At 34.7% G+C, this 22,998-nt stretch overlaps 1 protein-coding gene and 1 long non-coding RNA gene across 2 annotated transcripts; one reads left to right on the top strand and one right to left on the bottom strand.

Moving 5' to 3' along the window:
- On the top strand, positions 1-11,454 carry LOC141812637 (UPF0548 protein At2g17695). The gene is made up of 3 exons (XM_074700650.1): positions 1-472; positions 543-744; positions 11,105-11,454. The coding sequence occupies exons 1-3, from the start codon at positions 201-203 to the stop codon at positions 11,297-11,299; spliced, it is 669 nt and encodes a 222-aa protein (XP_074556751.1). The 5' UTR covers positions 1-200; the 3' UTR covers positions 11,300-11,454.
- A 2,522-nt stretch (positions 11,455-13,976) lies between these two features.
- LOC141812415 (uncharacterized) lies at positions 13,977-14,894 on the bottom strand. The gene is made up of 3 exons (XR_012600292.1): positions 14,774-14,894; positions 14,601-14,700; positions 13,977-14,502 (listed from the first exon to the last, which is right to left on the bottom strand). It is a non-coding gene; the product is annotated as an uncharacterized LOC141812415 (long non-coding RNA).
- Between the last annotated feature and the right edge of the window lie 8,104 nt (positions 14,895-22,998).

Raw genomic sequence — 22,998 nt, 5'->3', positions numbered from 1 at the left:
CAAGCTTAAGTGGGATTTTGGGAAAAAAAAAGAAAGTTAAATGTCTGATTTTTAAAATTACTGATTTGTAATTTGTACTATGTCGCCGCCACGTGATATCGACCTTCCGCGCGAGACCGTGGGAGCGCGAGGCTTATCTCCTGCCGTCGTCGCCGGCCACAGCATTACATCAGTAACCTAGTCGGCGTAGGGACGGAGGCATGGTGGGTGGCCTGTTTTTGAGTTGGAGGAGGCCAACGAAAGAGCAGCAGCAGGCCTGCATCGCCCGCTCTGGCGGCTTCAACTACGATCCCAAATTCCACGGCTCTACTATCTCTCCTCATTCTCGCGGTCAAAAAGCCATTGAAGTCGTAGTGGGAGAAGAGGAAGAAACACTCACCAAGAACGGTTTCTCCGTCAACCACGCTAGGGTCCTCCTTGGCTCTGGTTCCCGTACCTTCGACCTCGCAAAATCAGCCCTCCTCTCTTGGAAGTACACTCCATTCTCGTTTGATTGTTGTGGTGTATTTTCTGGAAAGACTTGATTTTTTTACTGGATGCAGGCACTTCGGATTGGGATGGACGTTTGTGAATCCGAAGACGCCGGTCGAGAAAGGGGAGAGATTCTGCGTCTGCGTTAAGGAGGTGATACCATGGCTGATGATGCCGCTCCAGATTGCATATGTGCGGGAAGATACTGGCGGCCTCAGTCCGAACAAGGCTTCCTTCGGCTTTGGCAGCGGCACTCTTCGGGGCCACCTCTTGGTAGGCTTCTTTTCTTGCTTTTTGTTTCTTCTTGCTCTGAGCTTATAGTTGCTTGCTTGGTGAGAATTTGTACGCTTAGTTACTGATGGAATTTTTCACTGGCTAAAAAAAGACTACATTCCCTTTTTGCGTAGAATCCAACTGGATGCTCTAACATTCCTTTTGGTTATACACTTGATGTAATGATGGCCACCAGAGGATTGAATAAATGCTCCAAAGCTTTTTTGTGGAGAAAATGCATTATAATTTGACGTCTAGAAACCATTTGCCTATTTCAAGCTTGCATGTAGAATTTAATCTCCATAGTCCAATTTAACTTCTCACTTCAATATGGATAAAAGCATTACTCTTGGCATCAAATTCTGAATCTTGTTTGAACCAGAGTTGTTTGCCCATACCAATAGTGTTTTTTTTTTTAAAAAAAAAGAAAAGAAAAAAAGTAGTGAACATAACAGTTCACCCAATATCTATCACTCTCTCTATATATATAGCTAGTGAGGGTAACATATCTTCAACTAGGGGTTACATTAGCACAACAGAGATTCAAAGCCAAAACATAAAGCAAGAGAGATACAACTAGATGATTTAATAGAGCAATGATACGATAGCTGTTGATGGAACTCCATTCTCTTTCCACTTCGACGACTGAATTTGCCATACCCAGAATAAGGTAGCAAGAGCCACAGCCAAACTTCAGCATGCCTCTACCAAGAATCCTCCTAAAGGCCAGAGCATCAAAAGCAGTTCTAAACATGTCGATAGCTAATATTAGGTCTGGATTTTTTTTTATATATATAAGCAGTTTCTTTTTCAATATATAGATATATATAGGACTGAATATTTGCATGAGAAAGGAACATCTATCCTTACTCAGCTGACGATTACTGCTGGTTTAAATTAAGAAATTTTAAATTTGAAATTTTTATAGGTTGTAAGAACCGATTTGATTGTCACAGGAATCTATGTAGTTTAAATCTTGTTTTCAGAGAATATTTAAGAAATCAATCTATGTAGTTTAAATCTTGTTTTCAGAGAATATTTAAGAAATCAATTATCCATTTATGAAGTGATTAGGAAATAGATTATTCTTTTATCTAGGTTTTAGGAAAATAGATCAATGTTAGGGCTTTTAAACCTTAGTACCTATGGTTTGTACCTATGGTAATCTTCATTTTGATAATATTTCCTCTTCATGAGGTTGTTCTTTAGGGTGATTGTTGGTTTCTAGTAGTGGATCAGTTTTGTTTTAGAATTGAATTTCTAACGTGGTGCTTGCTATCTTTTTGTACTTCGTGTGAAACATTGCCTCTTCACAATATCTCCACAAATCATCATTGATGCCTCTTTCCTATATACACACACCATCACTAACTTCTTGCCACCCTAAGCTAACCTACATACATGCCCTTTATTCTGCATTGCCTTCCATCGCTCTAGAACCCGTATGAATCCCAAACATCATCTTCTTCACCAGCATTGACCACACCTCCACAAGAGCCAAAGATTTGAGTTGCTGCCAAATACCTCGCATTACACAAGCTCTTCCCCTAAGGTGGCTATTGTTGCCTCCTACAAGACCCACTGTCGAGAGTTTCGCCTTTGCATATTTTTTCTAGTCTGATAGCCAACCCTTTAGCCATCTCCATGCTTACTCCTCACTTGTCTAGTGAACCGTGTGTTGTCTTCCAAGTCTCTCTTGACCCCTTGCCCATTTGGCCTTTGTGAACAACAAAGGAGGACCCTTTATATTTGCATCCTTCCCAGATTAGGACCATTCACTAAAGAAGATATATTCTTCTCCAACACCTCCATCCTATAATTCTACTCCACTAGATCCAACCACTAGCAAATCATGGCTACTTTTCCTCCCACCTATTTCAGTGCTCTCTTTGTTGTGTCTTTTCCTTGTCTTCCCCATCTTTACTAGAAGATTTTTCCTTCCTCATTGATTCCATCTCTCTAGAGAAGAGGAAGGCCTCTTTCTTCCCTTGGTTTGTTGCGAGAATGCTATTGGCCTTGCAAGCGATTTGAAGAGCCATCTTTTGGTATCTAGTACAATCCCTATTGTAGACAAAACTTACAATAAAAGATTAGGATCCAATGGACATTAATATAAGGTTCAACCTATGGCAATTTAGAATCTAATACAAGAGCAAGTTTCAAATTTGAAGATGAATTGCAACATTACGAGAGAGAAGAGTCTTTCCATTAATTGATATAGATTTACACATGCCAAGTTCAATAGTCGAAAGCTTACATCACCTTAGCACAACTACATTCTCTCCTTGTCTTTTAAAAATTACTTTTGTTTAATTAGTCAACTAGTTTAAATTTTTTGTGTAGTTTTTCTCACAAAACTACTACATGTCATCGTACCTTATTAAAAAAGATCATATGTAATTTTTACACTTGCAATTTATTTTGTTCACCATTTATTCTGTTAATTTTGATAGGATAAATTCATTATCCATCATATTTTCTTCTTTGCACCTTAGTTTGTATTCTACTTTATAACCTTGATGATATGGTTAGTTGAATATGATGAAAGAAAACACTATTGTTGGTACTCAATAAATGAGAGATGTAGATTTTAGGAGTGACGATACATGGAGGATAACCTTTGGTTCATGGGAACTATATTGGATAATTTGAAAAGTTCTAATGAATACTATCTATATTACACATAACTCCTTGGCTAATATACACTCTAGTCCACAATTGCATTTCTATATTTATAGAAGAATTAAATCACTTCTTTAGGTTTAATTATGTCAAGGAAGAGTCCCTTGCTTTAATGGAATATTTGACCCAAATGCATTTCTTGATCATCTTTATTTAAGAAAAGATTGCTATGAGAGCCCTAAGCATGCACATTTACATAAAGGCGCAAGTTAAATTGTAGACTTTAGTAAGAACTTCCAAAGCCCTTACCAATTGAGATACAATACTATTTTGATTAACATAATTTGTGACAATAAAACTCATTAGAATTGCTAAGAAATTTTGGTAAATTGTCTAAAGTCAAACCTAGACAAGCTAGGACTTAAACCCATCAGGCTATGACCTTGAATGAAATGAAGACTACGACAACAAAAATTAAGTCTTTATCCCACTAAGTAGAGTTGGCTATATGGATCCTTCTATGTCATTGGGCTCGATCCCCTACCATATCCTCATTTATGCTTAATTGAATTTTATCATGTTTTGTTGTTGTTAATAAAGTCTTCTTTTGTCTCTCTCTTTTTTGGTTAATGTGCGTATTTGTCATAGTCTCACATTGCTTAACTGGGGAATTTGTTGGTCGCCTAAGTATATACACATACTATCTTAAATGTGTTTTGGAGTTTTCCCTCAATAGGTGCAACCTTGATTTTCTCTTTGTTGTTTTCATTTCTTATCTTATTCATTTCCGTATATCCGCACATCCACTTTAACATCCTTATATTTTTTATTTTCATCTTTTGTTTGTCTACTCGTTTCATATTCTAACGTTCAATTTCATATAATATAGCAAGTCTAGCCGCCGTTTTATAAAATTTCCTTTTAAACTTTAGAGGTACCCTACGATCACAAAGAACATCTGGCATCTTCCTCCATTTCAATCATTTCAATTATCATGCTTGTATTTTATGTAAAACAATCAATCCCTTTTTCCTTTTGTAAAAACAATCATAGATACTTAAAACTTTAGGTAACTCGGCATCTCCAATCTTAATAATTATCTTGCTACGTATTTTACTATCAAACTTAAATTCCATATATTTTATTTTTACTCTACTAAATTTAAAACTTTTAATGTCTCCCGCCAAAATTCAAGTTTAGCATTTACTGTTTCACGTGTCTCATCGATCAAAATAATGTCCATTGCAAACAACATGCACTATGGTAATGTGTCTTAGATGTGTCCAGTGAGTTCATGTATAACTAGTGTAAAAAGATATGGATTTAAAAATCTTTAATGTGACTCTATTTTATAAAAGATGCTTCAGTTAATTCGCCTGAAGTCTTCACAATTGTCATTATATCCTCATATATGTCCTTAATTGTTTTAATATACACTCATCTTTGTTTTTTTATAATTCTCTGCATAATTTCTCTTGGTACATTGTCATAAGTTTTTTCTAGGTCAATGAATATCATGAATAAGATTTGCTTTTTTCTTGATACTTTTTAAATCAGCACGAGAAAATGTATAGTTTCTATTGTCGACCTTCAGACATTAATCCAAATTAATTTTCGATCATGTTGGTCTCCTTCCTTATTCATTTTTCTATTACTTTGTCTAAAGTTTCATGGTATGGTTCATTGGCTTAATGCCTTTATAATTCATATAATTTTGTATGTCTCATTTGTTTTTACACAAGAGCACTAAAATACTTACCCTCTACTGATTAGACATTTTCTTCATTTTCAATATCAGGTTGAAGAATTTCGTAAGTCATTTAATGCCCTGCTTCCCTAAGTACTTTTATACCTCTATTGAAATATATCTAATCGCTTTTCTATTTTTTGTCCCATTTAATACATATTCTACTTCTGAAATTTGAATCTATGATAAAAATTTAAATTTCTATATTTTTCTGACCTATATAAATTTCCTAAGTTAAGTTGTAACATAAACTTTCATTAAAAATTTCTATACCTCTTCAATCACTCTTTTATTTCCTCATCCTTTACTAATACTATATTGGATTCATCTTTAATGTATCTTATATAGATAAGATCATTTGTTTTCCTCTCTCTCATTTTAGCTATTCTATAGTGTTCCTTTTCCCTTCTTTTGTATCAACCTATCGATATAAGCATTTAAAAACTTAATTCTTAACTTTACTGACTACTTTCATGATCTCTTTCTTGGTTACTGTATATTTTTAAAGTTTTTTCGTTCTTACAAGTATACGATTATTTATAAGTTGATCTTCTTTTCTTTATTTTTTTTTGTAGTTTCTTATTCCACCATTAAGATTCTTTATTTGGTGGAATTTGTCTTCTTGATTCACTAAGTATGCCCTTGATCACTATTTTTAAATTTGATGTCATCTTATCTCATGTTATATTCAAGTCACCATGTATGTCTTCTAATACTTATGTTCTTTCCCTCTCCTTAGATACTTTGTTTCCTATTCTTTAACTTTCACCACTTGATTTTAAGAGTCATGCACATTTCCATTGACTGATTTTATGTTTGAGGCATGTATTTAACATCACTAACATATGTTAGATGGTTAAATTTTCTCCATAATTGACCTTGCCATTTTTATAAATTTTTCTATCCCTTTTTCTGATCATAACAAAGTCAATTTATGACTTATTGTACCCACTTTTGAACATAACCAAGTGTTTTTCTCTCTTTTTGAAAAATATATTAGTTATGTAAGTTCATATGTTTTTGCGAAATTCAATATAGTTTTCCTTCATTTCTTATTAAAAAATCATAGCTCCTAACACTTATCATATTCCTCATTTCTTACTTTTACAAGCCTATTTAGATCTCCTCTATTAAAATCATCTCATTTGTTGAAATTTTTTGTACTATCTCATCTTGGTCTTCTCCAAATATATATTTGGTATCTTCATCTAATTCTACTTAGGTGTTTTTATACTAATTACATTAGTAGTTTTTTTATCACTATCTTGAGTCTCTCTTTCTAATTACTTCTACTATTTCGTCCTTTATCGAACAATTTACAATAATACCTACTTCATTTTTCCTTTAATTTTTATTTTTTTTCTGTAGAATTCTCTATCATTTTTGTCTTCTCCCTTACCCATTTTGTTTCTTATAAACATAAAATATTAATTCTTCTCGTGATCATGGTATCTACTACCTCTATTACTTTCATGAGCTTCTTACATTCCATGCTTCAAATCTAAGACAATTATTTTTATAATATTTGTTCTTATCTAACTTAGGGGTGCGAGAACTCTTGTTTATTTAATATTACACTCAAGTTCTCATGGAGATGTAACAATTCTTGCTAAGACTTGCAGTCAAATCCTGTAAGGCATTCCTTCCAGGAACAACCTAGCATTGGCGCAACAATTTAACGCATCCATACATAACATTTGTCTATGTTTTAACATTGGCCGGCAACCTAGCATTAATGGTCCCTGCCAATGAAATGAAGACTAATTGAAAAATATTTTTCAACATATTTTTTTACTTAAACCCATAGAAGATAAATTATTATTTTTACTTAAATAAAATAACTCTATCATAATGCTGGAAAGATTGAATACTACATAGATCAAAAGAAATCCTATTATAAAGTGGTACAGAATAATTACTACCCTACATAAAAAAGTTCATGGATCACAAACGCACAAACTAAAGTTTAAAAGGGAGTAAATTGTCCAAAAATAGTACCTAAATTAAAGACAATCCAAACCCTTCACTTGAAATTGATGAACTTTTACTTAACTCCAAAGTAACATGTGATGATTTGGTACCTTCTATTACAAGACCACCAACCTTGTTATTCCACCAAGTGACTCTTCTTTTGCCAATAATCAATAGCTAATTGAACCATAAGAATTGACCTTAGAAAAGCCCCTTCATGACTCATTCGCTTTAGAGAAGGTTTAACTTACCATGAATTATGACTTAGACCCACAGATCAACACAATGAACATATTCATGCTATCCTAAAAGAGAATATTGAACTCAGTATACTTAAAGGCTTCTTAATATATATTCATTTGTAGTTATGTATTACTCTAACACTTGTTAGCCTAGAGAGAATTGATTTTCTTGTTTACAACTTACCACCATAGTGAGATTCTTATTTAGATTATAGAAGAGACATACATCAACACTAAAAAATAAATTATATTGAGTAATGGTTATTGCTTAATGACAACAGATTGTCCTCTTGATTGATGAACTCAAATTATCTTATAACTACTTTAGCTGCCTTTTTATCAACTTTATTTAGCTATATTGTGAGAAAAATTGATTAAAATGCATGTTATACTAAGGAGGCATTTGAGCCTTGTCTGTATCACTAGTGAACCACAAAGAGCACTTCAACCTTGCCATCGGTCACACCATTCCTTATTATTGGAAAAGGTGACAAAAATGGCATCAAAGCTCAATATCAAGGATTGAAAAGAATATAAGGATGCAATTAATCCTTACTCATTGAAGGTCAAGACTTAAATGATTTACTACTATTCCATATTCATTGGATCTGTAGACTTGCATAGAGTCATTATTATTGGTTGAGGAGAATACTGCAATTTAAATTAATAAAATTTAAATTTAAATTTTTAATTTTGGAAGTTTTAATTTATATGGGTCGTATGGTTTATGCCTAATTGAAGGTGTTTACAACTTGCTTTGGATTCTAATTCCTACAGTTAGAGGTGAATAATGAAGTTTAAATTAATAAAATTTAAATTTAAAAAATTAAATTTTGAAAGTTTTAATTTATATGGGTTGTGTGATTTATGCATAATTGACGATGTTGACAACTTGCTTTGGAGTCTAATTGTTATGGTGGAGGAGAATAATGAAGTTTAAATTAATAAAATTTAAATTTGAAAATTTTATTTTTGGAAGTTCTAATTTGCTTGGGTTGTAAGATTTAATTTGATTCCCAAAGCTCTTGTTTTTAGGAGAATATTTAGTAATTAGGTTATATATTTACCAGGTGATTAGGGAATAAATTATTTCTTATGTAGCTTTTAGGAAAGTAGGTTAATGTTGGGGCATTTAAGAGAGGAACCACTTTATTTCGATTATCTTGAATTTTGTGAGTTTGTTCTCTATTGGAGATTGTTGGTTCATGGTGCTTCATGACTTGCATTCTTGATTTATATATATATAGAGAGAGAGAGAATGGCTTGCCCAACAGAGTAATATTATCTGGACATTGAAAAACTTTCAGAAGGATGATTATTGATTTAATGAAAGTTAGTTATCTGAATCAAGCCATGGTAAGCTTGGTCAAGCCAGATGATGCATAAGTTTACCCTTTCAGGAAAAAAGGATAAGCAGTAGGAGAGACTTCTACCAATATATTGGTTAATATAGAGTCCAGCCCAAATTATAATGCATGAGAAAGTATCAACTAACCAACTAACGTAACTACTATTAGTTATAGATACTGAACAACTAAATAAACTTCTAACTGTTAATGGCACTGGTGGAACTAATAGAAATGACTACCAAAGCTATCGGTTAGTTGAGAAATTTTGTAGAGGTTGCAACTGTCAAATTGGCCATCTTTCTATCATGGGAAATCAATTTCAGAGAGTTCCTGATTCTTCTTGTTCATTTCTTCTCTTCTTTCAGTTTTCTTTTTTCTGACAATCTATAGTCTATACAGCCAGCTCTTGCATAATAGAGACCAAGGATTGAAATTTCGTGCCGTATCGCCCGATACGCATGAAAAATTTCGTTCCGCCGCGGCACCGGCACAGCGCCGGCACATGAATTCCGGCCGGGCGGCGCCTCCGGCGGCGTCGCCGGCCCCGGGCGGAACCTCCGGCGGCGTCGTCGGCCCCGGGCGGAACCTCCGGCTGCGTCACGCGGCCTCGGCGACGCTCCTGAGGCGTCGCGAGGCCTCGGCGACGCCGCCGGAGGCGCTGCCCGGGGCCGGCGACGCCGCCAAAGGCGCCACCCGGGGCCGGCGACGCCGCCGGAGGCGTCGCCCGGAGCCGGCGATGGCGCCGGGGCCCCGCGACACTCCGCGCAGCGTCCGCGTGCACCGATCGCGCGCGATGTTTTTCTTTTTTCTTTTTTGTTTTTAAAACTTAGGTTTTAATTAGATTTTAATAATCAACTCCTAGCTATAGTTTAAAGTTGTAATTCGGAATAATTTAAATAGGCCCTATTAAAACCTATAAAATTATCAAAAAAATTTTATTTTTTATTTTTAAATATTTAGATTAAATTTTTTATTTTAATTAATATATTTTATATTTTAAAAATACCGAAACTATACCGGCACGGTATGATACGGTACCGAAACTGTATCGTTCCGGTCCAGGACCGAAACTCCGGCACGGCTCGATATTTTAAACCTTGATAGAGACCATTGTTGTACAGGAAGACTTTGCCATGACTCTTCTTGGAAGATGATTTTCAGATAATCTAGGTCCATGCTTGGCACCATGTAAGAGTTTCCTTCTTGGTCATCTCACCATTGAACAATAAATCCACAGTCATCAAGGTTAAGCTTCATAGATTCTGCAATACACCACCACCTGGATCTAATATATTTACAATTCCTGAATTAGTTGTTCAGCATTGCATTGGCAAAAGACATATGTTTCATCACCCAGAGTTAGACCTTTCCTTTTCAGCTTCACTGTGGGGTTTAATCACCCCATTAATAAGCACCAATTAAATAATTTGATCAGTTTAGGTGCAAAGGATCCCCATAATATGTACAGATTGTACTTCACTGTACCAAATTCTGTTAAAACGTGGTATTCAGATTGACATTAAAAGTCTCCATTGGAGATCGATCTCCACCTCATGATATCCTTTTCAGCATGGTTGAGCTGAAAAGTTCCTGAGCCTTTCTCTGATGAGCTGTTCTGTTTTTGCTTAGTTAGTTTCAGTCCCAAGTCACTTTCCTCAGTTCTGATTTCTGTTAATTTTATATATTTCCATTGAATAACTCAATAAACTTCAGATGATGAAGGTAATTTTGTGACCATTTATCAAACCAGAAGAATGCGTCCTTTCCCCAATAGTCTATTTGTAGGTGCTAATTTCTATGAAATCTTTGTTTTGGTCAGTCTCTCCATAAGTAGTACCAGTATTTGCCTTTTTTGAGTGTTGAAAAATGGGAATGTAATTCAAGAAACTCTAGATGATGAAGGTAATTTTATGACCATTTATCAAACCAGAAGGTGTCATTTTCCCAATAGTCTCTTTGTAGGTGCTAACTTTCACGAAATCTTTGTTACGCCTGTCCATGAGTAGGACTATATTTGCTTTTCTCTGAGTGTTAAAAATGTGAATTTTTGATAAAGTTCCTTTGAATTATATGTATTCATCCACAATTCATGTTGTAGAGCATTTATTTTAGGGTGGATCCAACTTATCTGGAGAATTATAGAGCATTTATTATACCATGAAAAAAGGATACTTAGAAGGATTCACGTAACCTAATTTTTTCAAAAAAAAAGAGAAAAATCCATATAACTTGGTAGTGAATACTATTTTCACAGAATAAGTTACTGATTATTTGTATTGGGCATGTTGTAGTCTTTTTTCCACTAGTTGGTTGTGTTACCGACAGAACAATTCCATTGCTCACATTAATTGCTTTCTTTGTTATAAACTTTTTTTGCCACCATACTATTCTCTTACATCCTTGTTGTTTTTCCTATATATTGCAATTAGGCTGGCGAGGAGCGTTTCTCGATTGAATGGGATGAGAATGACAAGGTCTGGTATGAAATCTATTCCTTCTCCAAGCCTGCACACATCCTATCGGTTATAAGCTACCCATATGTAAAGCTTAGGCAGAAATTTTTCACTCACCAATCGGTGGATGCAATGAAAAAACATGTTGCTACCAACCAGCAATCCAGTTGAGAATAGCGAGGGCTTTGCATTTCCCAACAATCCCTTGTATTAGTTTGATACTTGCGCATGCATTGTTCACATTAGGAAAAAGAAACCCCAGCTTTATTTTGTTAAGACTTGGACAAATGAGATCTTACTGACTTGTGTGAAAAGTTTTTGTTGTTTCTCCATTTGGAAACACATTTTTTTTATGTAAAAATAGCCTGAGGTAAGACTTAACACAGGTTTCTCTATTGTTGGGCTGTTGAAAGACAAAATATAGACCTTTAAACAGTGAACACAAGTGAAGGGGCATAGTGGAGTTTTGTGCACTCGCTAAATGCCCAAAGCCAACTTCTAACTGAAACCTTATTCTTTGTTTTTTCCCTGAAAAAAAAGAACAATAGGGTATGAAAGTCTCCTGCCATGCACTAGTATTACTGCTAATAAGAGTTTAAGTTTCGGTACATACTTACTCGTTGCTTCTAGTGCAGATATCAAAAGCTATTACAAGACCAACTAGCGGTGAGAGATAAACTTAATTAATTTAACTAAATGATGAACTGGAGAAGTAAACCTGTATCCTCCATTTACTGATTGAAGCTTCAGCGGACCAGGGACAGCTACTCTGAAGGTGTAGAAATAACCCTAAGGAAGCTTCGGATCGTGCCTTTCAGGTGCTTCAGATTTTGCTCATCTAATTTCTCTTCTTCTTTTTAATAAAAAGGTGGAATTCGACACTCCAACGATTTCACACGGTCGACTTTACGATCATCTGTAAGGAGGTAAATCGAGAAATTAAAGTTGATCACGATGAAGGAGGATATTATTTCAATTTCGTTGAAATTCGACCATCTAATTTCCTTTCTCGATTCTTATCTGTTGTGCCCATAAGCTACATAGATTTAACCACATGATGATTGATGGACTTTCATTTTGTCCATCCCTGAATATGGCATGCTTCCTTTGCTTCACCATAGTCATGCCTGCACAAAAGTAAACACAATCCGCCTCATGTGGTTGCACTCCCTGATTGGTTAAAGATGGTTGATAGTAATATTGGATAGCTAGAGAGGGGCTAAATAGCATCGTAACTTGCAAATAAAAAACTTTTAGTCTTCTCAAAATACAAGTTAATTTTTCTCAATCTTGTTTAGAGCAAACACAACAGAAATATAAGAACAATAAAATAATAAATGCAAAAAATACTTCCCTAACACAAACATATAACATGGTTTAGATTTTGGATCTTACTTCATGGTCTAGAGATTTGTTAGTTGGATAAAATTTGAAATTTTGTTTATTGTACAAGGAAGATATTAGTAGATGCAAGCACTGAAAATATTAGAATAAACAAAGAAAAGTGAATATTTGTTGCATGTGAAGTTGTGTATTTGAGGTTTCTTTATGCTCTTATTTATAGCAACAACGATGCATTTAAACAAATAATAAGATAGTTCATTGGAATAATGTCCGATTGGAATTAGATAATTCAATTATCTAACAATAGAATGAAATTCAAATAAGATAACTCTGTAGATAAATAGTTAGTATTCAATCAAATAAGTATTAGTCAATTTAATATTCATCTAGTCAATTGAGTTAGATAAGGTTACAAGCTTATTCGTTAATAACTTTTATCTTTAGTTGACTCTACTAAAATATGGTTGACTCAACTGTCAATCAATATCCATCACTTTTAACTCAGCAAGCCAATGCAAAAAACTTATCTTATCTAATAGTCACATGAGTCGATTGAATTAGTATTCTAGTCGACTTAAATCAAATAAAAATCAAGTTTATAACTAAGCACAAGATTCACGTTGACCAGGTATTCAACTAAGCATTTTAGTCAATTGAGAAAAATATTAATTGACTCAATTTTTAATTTTGTTCAACTTACACCTCCTAAACTCATGCAATCCTCTAAGATCAAGTTTATGCTTAGACTACAACTAGGAGTTCATGTTCTCTATCGAAAGCTCTCAATCAAACTTAATTGTAATCCTAGAGATTACAAGTCACATAAATCTTTTGTAGCTTATTGTCTTCTAATTGTCCTAGCTTTACATTATTCAAAAGTCTATCTTCCATGAGGTCCTTACTTCTTTGGATATACCAAACTCACAACTCACTCCATATGTCTTCCTTTACTATCGCTTACAAAATCTACCTCTTGTGACTCCTATTGTTGTTAAATCATCTCTATTTTTTTTTCATCCTATAGTCTCTTGGTTGTCTTGTATCATCCTTCTCTAAAATTTAAAAAAATCTCTTTGAGGCTTGAACCGAACCATCCTAACCACGTCAAGTTAACATCATATTTGACCTCGTCAAATCATCAACTCTACGAGCTTCATGTGCATATTATTAAATCTCTATAAACTCCACACACACATCAATAACACAAGTAAAAAAATTTAACTTATATTTTTTTACCAAATACATTAAAATATGAGGGGCGGATCCAGAAATAATTTTTGGCGAGGGCTAATAAATTTTTTTTTACAATATAATAATCATTCCAAAACACTCTAAAATCATAAAATTATATCATTCCACTACAGTATAGAGGAATCAATAAATTTTTTTTTAAAGTAAATGTATAAATGTGCGGGAGGAAAAGATCCTGATCCAAAAATCCAAAAAATGCATATCACTCAAAATGCAGATCACTCAGCCAACTACCTCTCATCCTCTCCTAATCTCAAAACGGACAGAATCTCCCCAGTAAATTAGGGATATATGAGGTATACATAATGTCCCTGTCCAAATACACATCAAAATTCTTAGACATAGGGCTGATAGACCATCAATTTATATCAGAAATACAATAAAAAAAACACATATATCAGACACAGCTTACAAAGTCAAAAACATCATAACAGCAAGTCAAACCACTAAAAAGGAATCCACATACCCAATATGTTGTGCAATTCCTTATTTCCGTTCCAGAATAGGTTAAGCGGCTACATATCAATCTAATCTAAATCAATCGGTATTAAATTAAATCCCTCCTTATCAAGCTCTAACAACCCTAATCAATTTCTGATCAATGCATCAAACTTCCTAACTAAAACCAATTTACATTCAAGGTTTATCTCTATTAATCAACTAGAAGCAATTAGATTTTACCTCAGAATGGATTCACAGCTTACCTCAGATTGAAGCCCAATCTAGCCCTAGATTCCTCTTCCTCTCTTCTTCCTTTTCACAGCCGCAATCTCACTGTTCTGTTCACAGAAAACAGGACAGCTTCATCATGCCGACACACAACAACGCATAAGGATCCAACCCTTTCAAAAATCCAACCAACTCAATAAGAACTTACCAGATTTGAAGCCCTAGCCTTCCTTGACCTAAAATCCAGCCTTTTCCTCCTTCTCCTTGCGGCAGAACCACACCAATTCCGTTCAAATCACAGCAACCAGCTGTGAAGGAAAAATTAATCAAAATCCTAGAAAATTGAAAGCTATACAACCCTAAATCTACCAAAACCCTTACCTATCTTCCTCTTTGATCTACTGCTGCCAATCCGCCTCCAACCGACAGCACTTCCTTGGACGCAATCAAAGGCGAAGTCAAAGGCTCCAAATCGCCCTTGCTGACCACCGGCGGGGCAAGCTCGACGGCGCCGACGTCGGACGGAGGAGGAACCGCGAGGAAGGGAGGAGCGGCGGTGTCGGCGGCCCGCGGCGATGGCTTCGGCTGGTGAGGAAGACGGCGCGAGGAAAGCAAAAGAGAGGCGGCGGCCGGGCGGCGGCGTCGGGCGAAGATGAGGAAGAAACAGAGGCGTCGACGAAGATCGCGGTTGAGGAATAGGTTTCGCGTTTATTGGGTTTCTTACAGGGGCGGATCCAGAAACCATCCTATAACCCATTAACCCTATATTCTTACCCATCATTAACCTGCTTACCTAATACCTGCGGTATTTTAATCGCCCGACAGGGCGAGCGCTTGACGAATACGACGACCAGCACGGAGCACTCTGCACTCCAGCGGGGCGCTGTGCTCGCGGTCGCGGCTGAGCCACGAGGCGGCGTTGGTGAAAGCGCTGGTCGCCGATCGCCCTGCTGCTCGCCTGCTCCAGACCTCCAGCCCTCTCCAGCCCCCTCCAGCCCTCGCGGCGTTGGTGAAAACGCTGGTCGCGGCTGAGCCACGAGGCGGCACTGGCGATCCTGGCGAGGGCTTCAGCCCCCTCCAGCCCTCGCCTGGATCCGCCCCTGTTTTATTTTTGAATATATTAGTTTCTTATCTATATTTTAAATAGTAATCTTTATAAGTACTATATAAAACTATTTTTGCGTATTTTTATAATATTAACGATATTAGGAGAAAGATGAAAATAATATTTCATAAAATATCTAATTTAACTCAAGTCTAAAATAAATACAACTAAATAAATATCAAGAATATAATAAAAAAATATTTTTTTCCCATTGTATTTTCATTACTAATATGAAGGAGATAAAAAATTTCATTTAAAATTAAAATTATATTCTAAAATTCATCATAACTAAATGAGAAATAGATAATAAATATTGAAAAATTATTCGATTATATTATTAAATACTTTAAAATTACTACTACATATATTCTATTGGCATCATAATAAATATACATTAGTATTATTAGTATTTTATATAAAAATAAACATAATAATTCATATATTGAAATAAATCTTGTTATAAATAAAATGTTGAATTTCAACGTGTTATATCACATGCTAATTCATGATATGACAAATGAGGAAAAACACGATAGACATAATTAGATGTTAGAAAAAATACCTAGAGCAGAAGATGTCGATGAGTTCATCTTTGTTTCTGTGAGAAAAACTTAAACAATAGAGAGAAAAATAGAGAGAAACTGCTCCTATCACCTGAGTAGACAAAAAAAAATACGTGTGTGTCTCAATGGGGCGACAATCCACATTTAAAAGGGTTAGGAGTAGGGGTCTCTGCAGAAATTAGGAAATAATGGGCCAAGCCTATCCATTATAGCTAAGACCAATAACATCCTATTAATTATGCTAGTCCACATAAATTATCCAACATTCTCCCACTTAGACAGCATAATACATCAGATTAATCAACAATATGTGACCATAATAAGATGTCAAAATAAGTCAACACATAACACGAAAAGGTCCAAAATGGAACTATAAGCATCTTAACAATACAGAAAATCACATTCGAAGGAATAATGATATCATGCATTGTAAGATACTTATATCCTGTGACCCAACAACAAAATGGAATATGGATAAATGGGAAAGCCCAACAAAATGACATGCCAAAATTTGAACAAAGTGCTATTTCCCAGTAAAATGACCCAAACATCTGCCCAAGATGTCATATAATAACAACAAAATTGAGATTGGGGGTCCGAAATGTCTCCACAATATACAATATGTCATCACAATATATATACAACAGTAGTTATTATTTGAGCAATATCAACAGTAGTTATTATTTGAGCAATATCTCAATATTGTTCAATGTCTCAAATATTATAAATATGAGGTCATAACAAAACATAAGCATAAACTCCCACTAACCCAAAATATCAAAAGGTCTTATTACACCCATACGGGTTACATGGTCAACAAAAGCTTTAACAGTTATGTCTTTGGTTAGGGGATCAACAATATTAAGCTCTGTAGGGATATACTCGACACGAGTTTTAAACTCTTGAACCTTCTCTCTCACAAACATGAATTTTGTGTCAAAGTGTTTGGTCTGCTTTGAGCTTTTATTTTTGAGAGAAAAATTCATCACGGCAGAGTTATCACAATATATAGTGAGAGGCCTAGAGATACTCTCCACAAAATCAAATTCAGCAATAAAGTTTTTCAACCATATCGCTTGACATGTGGCCTCATAACAAGCTATGTACTCTGCTTCCATGGTTGATGTAGCTGTAAGAGTTTGTTTGACACTTTTCCAAGAGATAGCTCCTCTAGCTAACATGAATATATATCCTGATGTGGACTTATGATCATCTGGGCAACCTCCATAATCAGAATCAGAATAACCTGTTACCTCAAGATGATTTGATCTCCTATATGTGATCATATAATTTTTGGTACCTTTCAGATACCTCAAAACACGTTTTACAGCCTGCCAATGTGTCACACCAGGTTTACTCAAGTATCTCCCAAGTACACCCACAACAAAAGCAATATCAGGACGTGTACAAACTTGAGCATACATAAGGCTGCCAACATACTTTATTAGAATGAGCTCATTTTTCATGTTTTGTTATAACAGCAGCGGAATATTCAGTTGTGGGAACATCAGGCTCATTCTCAGTAAGGGCAGCATCAACATTAGAAATGGCAAGGAATAACTTAACAGAGTCAACCCAGTCCTCATAATTGGTTCCATTCAGCTTTGGTAAAGAGTTCATACTCATAGGCAAAGCTGAATTTAAACATTAATGGGAGATTATTGTCGAGCATATCCAACAAAAAGAAATAGAGCTTATGACCACAATAAAGTTATCTCATGCAAATGCAATCCCGCCGAAGGGTCCCGAATTACAATGCATAAATTAATTCTCACATCACATAAAATAATTATATTTTTAAAGCTAATATCGAAAGGATACTGAAAACTTTAAAATATAATTACCAATCATTAGAACTATATCAATAAAGACAAACCGATAGGGTAAGTGCATTATTAAAATAATTCCTAATGCCACATTAATAATAATTTTTCAACAATAATATTTTATCATAATCCGTCTCGCGAAGGCGAGCTCACAACTATGAAAAAATATCAACAACAATACAAAATGGTCTTAAATTTAAAAGACCTCTTTTTAAATTTAAGATAATTATTTAAAATAACCATATTTATGTAATCACGAAAAATGGTTTTGCATATAAAGTTTTCATATAGTAATTAAAAATAATTATTATATGAAATAAAACTAAATGTAATCATGATTTCTCATATCGTGATTCTAACTTCCCAAAATCGTGCCCTAAGCACGCTTCTGCACAATCCGCCGACCAGTCACCGCTCAATGGGGTAAATGAAAAACTACATTTGGATCGCTGACCAGCAGCACAGGGAGTAGCCGGAGGATCGAGAACAAGAAGACCAACGAGAGCACCGGAAGTTTGTGCAACAATCTCCTCGGCCCAACCATCCCTTAGCACATGCAACTGTTAACATCAATTCGTCATCGAGGCTGATAATGCTCTAAAACTTCTGATATGGTTGCATGTCTATATGTTTTGATTTCCCTTCTGTATTCAGTTTTTTTTTATTGCAATCTTTCTGGGTGGCTCCAATGAATATTGCGATCTTTCAAGGGTATATTGTGATCTTTCTGTATTCAGGCAATCATGTTCCCCATGAAGGTCACGGAGGAACTCGCCCAATGGCCGGAGATGCATCAAATCGCAACGCGACGATTTTCTCCAAATCGCAAAATAAATTTAGGGAAAATGATTGATTGAAGAAGGAAAAACTCATTGTCATATTAGAATTGATAAACCTCGCTCTGATACCAATTGATAATCTACAATATCTAATTCATGATATGACAAATGAGGAAAAACACGATAGACATAATTAGATGTTAGAAAAATACCTGGAGCAGAAGATGTCGATGAGTTCATCTTTGTTTCTGTGAGAGAAACCTAAACAATAGAGAGAAAAATAGAGAGAAACTGCTCTTATCACCCGCCGTAGACAAAAAATTACGTGTATGTCTCAATGGGGTGACAATCCACATTTAAAAGGGTTAGGAGTAGGGGTCTCTACAGAAATTAGGAAATAATGGGCCAAGCCTACCCATTATAGCTAAGCCCAATAGCATCCTATTAATTATGCTAGTCCACATAAATTATCCAACATAGACTAGTTAGAAAAAGTTTTTATTAGATTAACTAAGTATATAATTTCATGAATTAGCTTTTTCTTAGAAAGTAGTCATTGCTCCGATATCTAAGAAGGCCTAGCTCTATGCCTCATCACGCCTGGAAGCTAAAACTTGAAATGCATACTTAATTGATCAAAGGATCAAACTTGAATCTAACTCGAGGTCAATCAAGTCTTAGAATTCAAAATTGAATTAATTAAGAATAAAATTGAATGACCATCTCACACAACCCATAGGATTAATTGATTGAAAATCTAAAAATGAGTGAGATGGATTTAGGATGTAACTTAAAATTTAATTTAATTAACTAAAACTTAAATCTACTAAAAATTCATAATTAATCTAAATAACTCAATTAATTCAACTTAATCAATTAATCCTAAAATAAATTAAAATCTTAATTAATTTAACTTAAACTTTAATAAATCCAAATTAATCTAATTTTTTAATGAAAAATAATGTTAAAATTCAATTAAACTCATCCAAAATAAACCTTCTAAACAATTCTAAAAACTCTAATAATCTTAACTTAAATTAATTAAAAGTTAACATAATCAATTGAACTAGTTAATTAACCAATATAATGAAGTTAAATAATTAAATTTTAAAAATAACGTAAAATCTTAAAATTTAATTAATTATTTTTTAAAAACTTATATTTTAAACCTTTTTTTTTTAAATTTCTTAAACTTACTTTTCAAATTTTTGAATTTCAATCTATTTTTCAAAATCTATTTTTTAAAACTTATATTTAAAATGTAGGTTTTTCAAAAATTAATTGAAATATGGACTTAGCCTAGGTCTTCTAGTAGAAAGCATGAACCTATAGATTTAGGCAACTAATATCTCACAAGCACCTTAGGATTAACGTGCTTGTGTACTGAGCCACTTAAAATGGTGTGAGATGCTTAGGGTTAAGCCTGAATTTCAGATGCATATGTCAGTGCATCACTATAAATCTAGGCTAAAAATATAAATTCACATAGATCAAGTTAAGTAATCCTTCATAGTAATTGACTAACTAGAAACTTACACTTAACTTGACTAACTTAGTGAAAACTGTTATCTTCTGATAGTCAGCTAGTAACAAAAGTTAGACATGCCAATAAGGACAATTTCATAATATTTTATTTTCATATATTTTATTTTCTAAAATTAGTCATCATGCTTGGACTCTAGGCTCTTTAAAAAGTTCTTAACTGTCAATATTATTTTGATTAATCAGTGATTGTTCATTTTCACACAAGTACTGCATTGTAAAAAAATTTTAGTTCATTTACACACAAGTGTTGCATTTCAAAAATTTTCTTTTCAAACCTTCATGTAAAATTTTCAATTGTTTTTTAAACCTTAAAACACCTATTTCAAAACCTTCTCCCTACTACTTTCAAAATCTTACTTATTTTTTATTATGTCAAAGTGGGAGAGTAACTTCAAAGTCAACATAGTTTTTCAAAGATAAGATAAGTGTTTTTCAAAAACATAAAGGTAAGTTTTTGTCAAAAATGTTAAGATAAGTGTTTCTTAAAGTGTTTTTTTCAAACTACCACTTATCTAAGTAGTTTTAAAATGTTTTTTAAAGTACAACTAAGCATTCTTACACTAAAACTAAGTTTTATTTAATTGAGTGGTTTTTAAAATTTAAAGCTAAAAGGACCATGTCAAATTTAGGGAGAGAGAAAAGTTATTTCAAAAGTTATGTGATTTTCAAAAGTAAAGATCACTTTAATTTTAGGGGGAGAGAATGAATTAAGGGGAGTTTTTTGTGTTTAACTTTGAAATATTTTGGAAATAATTTTCAAGTAATTTGATACTTAACTTTGAACTAGATTGTCATAATAAAAAAGGAAAGATTATTGGTGCAGGGAGCACCAGATAATCGAACCTGTATTTTGATAATAGCAAAGGGTTCAAGTTAAGAATATGTTGTATACTGATAAGCTAATCTAAGTGTGCAGTAGCACAGGAAAGTCCTAGTTGGAGGCTAGGCAAGACAAGTCCTAGTTGGAGGCTAGGCAAGAAAGTCCAGGTCAGTGGGACTGGGCAAGGAAGATTTGATAGATCAAGGACACTAGGCAGGGAGTCTAGGCGGGTCAGTGGATCGAACGTCTAGCAGGTCAATGGGTCAGTGAGGACCAGACATCGAAAGGAAAGTCCTAGAGGTTAGAGGATCGGATGCTGAGTAGGAAGTCCAAACAGGTCTGGAGGACCGGATGTTTGCAAATAGGTAAAATCTCCTAAGAGGAGTAGGTGAGGACGCGTTCCCTTGAAGGGAACAGTAGACCTCGATCTGACCTAGGGTTTCACTAGAAATCCAAAGTTAAGATTAGACAGTTATAAAACTGTTAAAACTTAATTTCTTGTATTATGTCTTGTATTATTCTAACTCTGTGATGCAAGAAAGTAAGCTCAAAGGAAATCCAGAAAAAAGGATTCTGGGCGCCCCTATTAGATCTGAGCGCTCAGGTAGATCCAGGTCCGAGCGCCCCTATCATGTTCTAGGTGCCCGGACAGTATTTCTTCAGGGCCAGCGAGGCGGATGAGATGGCAAGTCCTGATTGCTTGGGACACCTCAGCTTCCAGGCGACCAAAAAGGTCTAGGCTCCTAGAGAAGGATAAGATGCAGCAGAGCCAAGTTTGATCTTGCAATCATCATGTCAGCATTTCAGGCGCCCAGAGATGGTCTAAGTCAGTGATTATGGCGGATCAGATATTACCACAGTGGAAGCGCCCAGAAGTGGATCTAGGCATCTGGATTGCTCCATAAAAGCACCTGGGAACATAACCCTCGATATAACATTTATGATAATTATGCAACCATTGTTCACATGCTCTATACTTCCGAAATGCTGCTGTGATGCCAAGATGCTACACCAACATCATGCTCAAGCTTTCAATCATTGTCGGTAACTAGTAGCCTAGTTTAAAATTATCTTTTTCTTCTATACTCTAGGAACGGTAAACATGTTAGCGTTCCTCTTTTTGTAAAAGATGAGACTCTTTCTCATTGTGAGAAAGAGTCTATTAGTGGATTGCCCATCGAAAGCAGTCGAGGACTGCAGGCCTTGGAGTAGCAGTTAGAGGCTGTGAACCAAGTAAAAATAAATGTATCATTTTTTTGTGTTCTAATTTTTCTTATTTTCCACTGCATACTTTAAAGTATTTTAAAATAAGTTTTTAAAAATAAGTGAAAAAGTGAAGCGTGCTATTCACCTCCTCTAGCGCTCTAAACGATCCCCATATTTAGTCAATGGTTAATGTAAAAACTACTTTTATGATTCATCAATATGTTTCAAGTTATGAACCAATAGTATTAACCTATACATCTCACTTGACTCCTTAATGTCTCATTTTAAACTTCTAGTTCTTTAAGCTTAACACATCATGTAACTGAAATAAATTGATCCTCAATTATTAAGATTACTTTTTTCAAAGTCTCGTTCTTTCTTTCACATTTTATAAAGTGACCTATTTAGAGAATTAATACGTTCAATTAATTGATTTTCAAAGGAAGAGTTTACCGCACTTATCAAATCATTTGAGGTATAGTCCCTTGCTCCCTCTTGACTTGACCTCACTTCTTCTTCTTCCTCAGATGATGAGGAGATCACTCCATATCATCATTGACAAAATGAGGGCTAGGAAGGTTTGTTTGTGTCCATCATCCTCCACGAGGAGGATGTGTCATTCCATGTTACACTCAAATTCCTTTTTTTTCACCTTCTCGGTTGGTATTACCTCCTTTTCTTTTTCTTTCTTTAACATGGGGCATGATTCCTCACATGCCTCTCCTTTTGACAATTATAACACTCGACTATTTGCTTCCTTTC

This window comes from Curcuma longa, chromosome 19, assembly GCF_044706935.1.
Source record: "Curcuma longa cultivar G26 ecotype Majalengka, Jawa Barat chromosome 19, ITB_CL_G26_1.1, whole genome shotgun sequence".
Lineage (NCBI taxonomy): Eukaryota > Viridiplantae > Streptophyta > Magnoliopsida > Zingiberales > Zingiberaceae > Curcuma > Curcuma longa.
Note: the sequence above shows the minus strand (reverse complement) of the source record. Positions and strands in the feature narration are given on the sequence as shown.